General features: G+C 62.1%; 1 protein-coding gene across 1 annotated transcript in view; it reads right to left on the minus strand.

Moving 5' to 3' along the window:
• The window catches only part of H696_04547 (hypothetical protein), a 7,378-nt gene extending 1,704 nt beyond the window's left edge, over positions 1-5,674 (minus strand). The window contains exons 1-15 of the mRNA XM_009498428.1: positions 5,528-5,674; positions 5,265-5,368; positions 4,970-5,099; positions 4,758-4,841; positions 4,010-4,643; positions 3,721-3,797; positions 3,221-3,536; positions 2,912-3,069; positions 2,621-2,700; positions 2,028-2,355; positions 1,513-1,720; positions 1,207-1,349; positions 864-1,066; positions 469-709; positions 85-276 (exon numbers count right to left, since the gene is read on the minus strand). Of these exons, the coding sequence (XP_009496703.1) occupies positions 85-276; positions 469-709; positions 864-1,066; positions 1,207-1,349; positions 1,513-1,720; positions 2,028-2,355; positions 2,621-2,700; positions 2,912-3,069; positions 3,221-3,536; positions 3,721-3,797; positions 4,010-4,643; positions 4,758-4,841; positions 4,970-5,099; positions 5,265-5,368; positions 5,528-5,551 (2,922 nt within the window). The 5' untranslated portion in view covers positions 5,552-5,674. The remainder of the gene's footprint in view (positions 1-84; positions 277-468; positions 710-863; positions 1,067-1,206; positions 1,350-1,512; positions 1,721-2,027; positions 2,356-2,620; positions 2,701-2,911; positions 3,070-3,220; positions 3,537-3,720; positions 3,798-4,009; positions 4,644-4,757; positions 4,842-4,969; positions 5,100-5,264; positions 5,369-5,527) is intronic.
• Positions 5,675-7,060: the final 1,386 nt, after the last annotated feature.

The raw sequence follows: 7,060 nt of genomic DNA on the forward strand, positions 1-7,060 counted from the left end.
GGGGGGGAGAGAGGGATGGGCAAGAAGAAGAAGAGGAAGAAGAAGAGGAGGAAGAAGAAGAAGGGGGCAGCTCCATCGACGCACATTCTGGTGGGCCGGGTTCGACTCGATCGAGTGCTTAAACTGGTTGAAGACGTAGCAAATGGAGGAAAGCTCGCGGTTCGGGTCGTAAGCAGTGATGATGTTGGAGTACGACTGGATTTGGGTGTAGAACTCCGGCGAGCCGGCAGTCAAGGTCTCGCTCTTGGGCTGGTGCAGGAAACCATCGGAGACAGACTGCAAAAGAGGGCGTGGCAATCATCGGAGAGAGAGAGAGAGAGAGAGAGAGAGAGAGAGAAGGAGGGGGGACAAAATGAAGGAGCAATAATCTGTCAGCGGGTGGCGCCTCTCCCAGGGGGCAAGTTGCATATCACCCGCGAGCTGTCCTGCGCGCCCCGGGCCACGAAGAAGTGAATGGCGAAAACGCACCGAGATCCGGACCAGGAAGGAGCGCATCACATCGTGGCTCTCGTTGATGAAGGAGGCCACCTCTGGCACCGAGGAGAGATCCTTGAGGGACTTGTCCGGGACCAGGTTGGCCACATTCTGCACAACCTTGGCAATGAGCATGAGCGCCCGAGTGGCACGGTCGTCAGGCTGCTCGGTCACAAGGCCAAAGCTGCGCGGTGACAGCAGGGCCGGACAAAGGAGACGCAGGAAGACGAAGCCCCTGGAAGGATGGAAAGTGCCAGGACGAGGATGCGAACAGTGCAAAGGCCCCGAGAGGCAGGGCAAGCAGGAGCGAGGTGAGGGATAGTGATGAGTATGTGTGGGAAAGAGAGGGAAAGAAAGAAAAGGGCTGTTTGGCAGGGGGACGCGCGTACCCAACGCAGGTGTAGTGAGCCTTCGCATCGTTCGGGAAACGAGACATGACCGAGCTGCGGATGCGCGACAGGATGTACGATAGGTCGGCCGGGAACTGGTCCAAGTTGGTGGATGCCAAGTCAAGAAGGTTTTTGCAGGCGGTCACCAGGCGTCGGGCATTCTTGCGGAGCTCCTCGATGTCATCGACACGCGAGTTGTCCACCTGGGCGAAGGAAAGGGGCGGTAACGTGTCAGAATGGAAACAGGAAAGAGCCCCAAAAGCCCTGGGGAGGATCCGGGCGTGTGGATCCTTGTAAATATGTGTGCGGGAGGGAGAGAGGAGGGGGGTGTACGTGAACGCACCTCGTAGCTGAGTCGGGTGGATTGGATCGACCGAATCACCGGGCCAAGAACCGAAGCCACGTATCCGGTTGACAGAAGACGCAGATACTGCTCGGTCATCTTGGAGGCGATGGTATTGCTGCGGAAGAGGGTGGAGGTGTTTTCTGCACATCCGTGTGTGTGTGTGTGTGTGTGTGTGCGTGTGTGTGTATGCGTGCGCATCCGGAGGAGCAGGTCAGTGCCGACTCGAGAACAGGGAACGAGAGAAAAAGGGACGGATAGGCGGAGGGAGGAAACAGGGACAAAAGGGAAAGCTGATTGGCGCACCCGACGTGGCGATCTCATAATCGTTAATGTACTGGATTCGCTCGTTGGCCACGCCGCGCACGGTCCAGTGGCGGACAATCAGCCGAGTAAACCGGTCGCGATCAATTCCATTCTCCTCCAGCAGGGCACGGATCGGGAAGTAGGAGGAGGGACTGGCGATGGCGCGATCAAACTTGAAGGACATGTTCACGGGCATGACGATCTCCGGCTGGGAAAATGGGGTCAATTCTCGGTCAGTCTCTGATCATTGGAGAGGGGGAGAGAGGGGGAGAGAGAGGGAGAGAGAGGGAGGGACAGAGAGGGAGAGAGAGGGAGAGAGAGGGAGAGAGGGGGAGAGAGAGGGAGAGAGAGAGAGGGAGAGAGGGGGAGAGAGAGGGAGGGAGGGAGAGCGCGGCACTCGGGGCACAAGATATGCCCCAGCAGGAAGCGTGCGTCTGTGTGATGTGGATGGACGGCTTTTTGCGTGGGGGTTGTTTTCTTCGAAATCGAAAGGGACCAAGCCATCCCATGTGTACCTGAAGCTCGAAGCGCAGCCGGACAGCAAAGCCGGCAGTCTGACCACCCTGGAGCTCGGCCAGGGAATTCACCGCAGAACCGATGAGACCGGACTGGATGCCATGCTCCGGGCTGCCGGTCAGCGGGAACCAGAACTCCGCCGGGTCAATCTGGGAGGTTGGCACGCCATCAGCGTTCTCCTGGACGCCAGAAACCGCCATGATCACGGCCCGCGGGATGATGACCTGACCAATGCACACATCCTGCGCGCGGCTGGTCAGACTCGACAGACTTGTCAAGCCGGAAGCGAACACGCGCACTGTGACTGAGCGGAAGTGGGGAATATCCCTGGTTTGAACGGGGAGGAGGGAGGGGGGAATGGTAGGAGTGTGAGAGAGACAATCCATGAGAAGCCATGAAAGAGAGAGAGAGAGAGAGAGAAAGAAAGAAAGAAAGAAGGGCCAATACACAGGGTAAAGGGGTGAAATGCGAGAGGCAGAGAGGACCACGACGCTCTTCCGATCTAAAGAAAGAAAGAAGGGCCAATACACAGGGTAAAGGGGTGAAATGCGAGAGGCAGAGAGGACTGGCAAAGAGAGAAAAAGGGACGCACTCCAAGGAGAAGGCCTCATTCCAAAGGGGGCGCCCGCTTTCCGCCCCAGGAGAATACCCACTGACCGACTGGGTGATGGCCTCGGGGAGGGTGGAGTCATCGAAGCTAAGGACGCAGTGGTAGTTGAGGTTCGACGACCGGAGCAGCGAGGAGGACAAATCCGAAGCGATGGGCAGTCCACGAGCCTCGGTCAACCGAACCAACAGGAGATCGGAAGAGCACACGTTCATTCCAAAGGGGGCGCCCGCTTTCCGCCCCAGGAGAATACCCACTGACCGACTGGGTGATGGCCTCGGGGAGGGTGGAGTCATCGAAGCTAAGGACGCAGTGGTAGTTGAGGTTCGACGACCGGAGCAGCGAGGAGGACAAATCCGAAGCGATGGGCAGTCCACGAGCCTCGGTCAACCGAACCAACAGGCGATCACACAGCCGAGGGAAAAGGTGGAAGTCTATGGAGCAGTGCGGCGGCGATATGGATGTGTGTGTGTGGGGGGGGGGTGCAAAAAGAGGTTAGCCGCCTGTCGGTGGGATTGCACAGCATCCGGAGTCCGGAGGATGCTGAGTGGAGGGCCGCAGCAGAAGGAGTCCCATTGTACGCACTGACAGAGTCGATGTTCTTGGCCACCGACTTGAGACAGTGGATCCAGTTGAATGCATCGATGATATCCTCGCTGGCGAAGAAGAGAGAGCGCCCCTTCTGTGCGGAGCCGCGTGTCAGAGGAGAGGCAGACCCCGAGTTCGCCAGCGATTCGGTGGAGCCACTTTCCATGTCATTGTCATCCTGGACTCGAGCGAGGGCGACATTGGGAGACGCTGGCCAGTCGATGCAGAAAACATTCCGCCGGCCGTAGGCCGACTCATGAATGGGCCGAACGCAGGCATTAAACAGGTGGAAGGTGAACTTCGGCCGGGAGGACTGGATGTGTGCGCGTGCGCGCGTGTGTGTGTGTGTGTGTGTGTGTGTGAGAAGAGGCATACAAACAAAGGGGAGATGAAGGGGAGGGTTAGATGGCGTGCAACCCCCTCAAAGGGGGTGACGAGGAACAACAAGAGAAGCAGGAAGCAGAAAAGCCGCGACAATGGCAATCAAGAAAACGCACGCTCTCGGACTCGAAGATGTATGCCAACTGCGTGGAGGCCATGAGCACAAAGTAAACGGAGCGCCAACCACCAGGGGCTGAGAGAAGGGCATCATAGGAGCGCGTGCAGGGGAGCAGATCGGCCAGCATATGAGTCAAACGGGACAAAGCACAGGTCGATGGATGGAGGGGTGGTGGCGGGCAAGGAGCCAGGCAAGAGATGTGGGGAAGGGAAAGAAGAAGAAGAAGAAGAAGAAGAAGAAGAGGAGGAGGAGGAGGAGGAGGAGGAGGACAATTGTAGGCCACATACTCAGATACTGCAGACGCCCTTGGCGGAGGCTCTGCGTGAGGGAAGCAACAGAGGTGCGCAGAGTATTGTCGGAACTAGCATGCTCGGCCACGAAGGAGGCAATCTCCTCATCCTCGGAGTAGGCCCGCAGGGCCGAGTCCATGTTGGCCTGGTAGGTCATCAGTGTCGGCAAGAGCTCATGCTCAATCCTCAGGGCGGCCTGCATCTTCATCAGGGTGAACTCGATGCGATTGCGCTCCCAGCCTTCGAAGCGCTCCAGCAGCCCGGGCATCAGGTCCTCATAGTGGCTGGTTTGGCGCTCGTCGCACGTGCGCTTGGCCAGCTCCAGGGTGCTCTCCGAGAGGCGAAGCTTCTCCCGGAGCTGCTGCGTTTTGGTGGCAATCTTCGAGGGGTTGTCCCGGCGGATGACATCGATCCAGCTCCCGCCGCCAGTGCTGGAGAAGTGAGCCTGGCCATCTGGGCCGTCGGTGCCGGATCCGCCAGTGCCGGACCCAGCCGTGGTGCCTGGCGGGAGACTCTGTCCATCCAGGGCCTCCAACTCGCGCGACAGTTTGTCATGGGCATCCTGCGCGCGTTTCAAATCGGAAAAGGCCTCTTGCAGGAAGGAGTTATACTTCTTGCCCTGGTTGACGAGCTGCGCGGCCCAGTGGGTTAGCACAGGGGGGAGGGGTGGGAGGGGAGGACGACAAAAGGGTAAATGAACGATGTAGACGCAAATGGGGCGGCGGAGAGACGAAAAGGGACGTACGCTCTTGCGCATGCTGTCGAGTTCACGAATGAAGGGGGTGAAGGGATCGACAACGAAGTTGCTCATGCGGGTGCACATTTTTTTCTGCGGGGGGGGGGGGGAGCAGACACGGAGCAGGTGTCAGTTGTGTTGATGTCGTCGCAGAAGACAGGGAGAGGCTGCCAAGCGGGGCAGGGGCGGGGACGGGGGCGGGGGCGGGGGCGAGGACGTACATGGGAGTCGGTGACCTCGGCCATTTGGGTCATGGAATAGAGGAAGGTGTCGAACAGATCGGACTTAGCCAGGGAGGGGAAGCGCTTGCGCACATCGCCAACCGTCTGCGAGAGCTTGTACATCGATTTGCTGGTGTTGTCCGTTTTGGCTTGGAGTCAGCATCCGGGAGGCAGGCTCCGATGGCTGGGAGGTGGAGGGAGGAGGGGCAGGAGCATGCAGGAGAGAGCGGGAGAGGACAGCGGAGCGTCCGGAAGGGGCGAGGGAGGAGGGGGCCAGCAGAGGACAGATGCACACCTGTATTCCTCCTCGATGGCCAGGCGGCGTTTGAAGAAGGCGACAACCTCCTTGGTGAACTCGAGGGTATCAGCTGTGTGGTTGGACACCACATCGAAGCGGTTCTGCGCAGCATGGATGTGCACGTGGGCGTATGAGTGGAGGCCGGTTAGCGGAGCAACACGCGGAAGGTGGACCACCCGGCGGAGAACGAAGAGGAGGGGAGGGGAGTGGGAGGCGGCAAAGATCTGGCCGGGGGGAGGGGCACCGGGATCAGGACGAACCGTGAGGGATTGGGCGAAACTCATGACCGGATGTAGGAGGGGGCGCGAATGGCGCCCGGGCGATCGCACAGCCCGTTGGAGGAGGAGGAGGAGGGACCGGCGGGGGGAGGGAGGAGGCGCGGCAGAGGCGAGGAGGGGGGAGGGAGGGAGGGAAGTAGACCAGGCGTGCCGGGACGTGACCGAAACGCAGCTGGTGAGGGTGGGGATGAGAGGTGGGCTGGTCGGGAAGTGGCGCGGCCCGTGCTCTGCCTCCAGTGGGAAGAGACGGAGGAAAGGGCAGAGGGGGGGGGGGGAGGAAAGTCGAGAGGGGGAGCGAGAGAAAGAGAGAGAGAGACGGGGGGAGGGAGAAGGGTGGGGAGGAGGGGGAAGTGAACAGATGGGGGAGGAACAAGATGCCGTGCCGGGATGGCCCGGATGGCTCAACAGGCACGGAGTTGAATCTGGTGCTGGGTCGGGGGGCCGACGGACCACACACCGGGGGGGCGACAAGGGAGGGGGGGGGTAGTCGGCAGAGGCTGCAGGCGCCTCTGACCAGAGGGCGCGGGATCCGGCGCCCCCGGGCGGGCCAACTCCCCCCGGCGGCATCCCGGGGGAATGTCTCGACGATCTGTGGTACCCGGAGGGGTGGGAAGAGCGGGGGGGGGGGGGGGTAGCACAGGTCTGGGTGCCTCCTGCTGCGTCCAGGCCCGGCGGGAGAGGCCTCCGCCGGCCACCGCCCCCTTTGGCATTCCCTCCCGGGCCCCCTCCCCCGGCCGGGGACACAGTGGTAGGGTGCGCGTGCGTGCGGACGCGCGGGGCTGGCCGGCGCACAGCGGCACATTCGAAAGGCCGACTGTGCCAGCAACCCACACCTGCGGGCGGTCTGAAACCAGCTGCAAAAGTGGGCTCGCACCCTGGCAGCCCATGGAGTGGGGAAATTCCCCCGGGCCCGGGTGCGAGACAACAAGGTGCCAGGCCCCGTTTCACCGGGCCCGCCTCTCCCCTCCGGGCCAGGGGAAGGGCCGAGATCGCGCGCCCATCCGACCGGCCGGCCGGGGTGCGGGAGCGCGTTGCGCGAGTGGGTGTATCGGGGCATCTGTGTTTGCCCCTGACCGAAGGGCGCACGAGACCGAGCAGCGATTTCCCCCGCCCCCCCCCCCTGCCCCTGCAGGCCCTCGACCCGCGGGAGGTGGGCTGCGGGCGTATGAGCGTCTGGGCACAGGTCCGCGCACCAGACCAGCTGGAGGCGGAGATCTCCCCTCCGGGGAAGCGGGGGGGAAAGGGGGGAGGGAGACGGCCCGACGCAAAGAACCCCTGGTGCGGTGCGGAAGCGTGGCCAAGGACGCGCGCGGTTGGACCGGGCCCACATGAATAAAGGGACGAACGAATGGGTATGAGCTGACGAGGGGCGTCGCTCCATCGGCAGTCCGTGGCCGTCCTTCGAGCATCGAGGGCAGCGGGTGCGGGGGGCGGGGGGCGCGCCTGAGACGGCGCCAGCGGTATCTGCCTGCCGCCCGCCCCCCCCCCCCCCCCCCCCCCCCCCCCCCCCCCCCC

The sequence above is a fragment of the Fonticula alba genome (genome assembly GCF_000388065.1).
Source record: "Fonticula alba strain ATCC 38817 unplaced genomic scaffold supercont2.7, whole genome shotgun sequence".
Lineage (NCBI taxonomy): Eukaryota > Rotosphaerida > Fonticulaceae > Fonticula > Fonticula alba.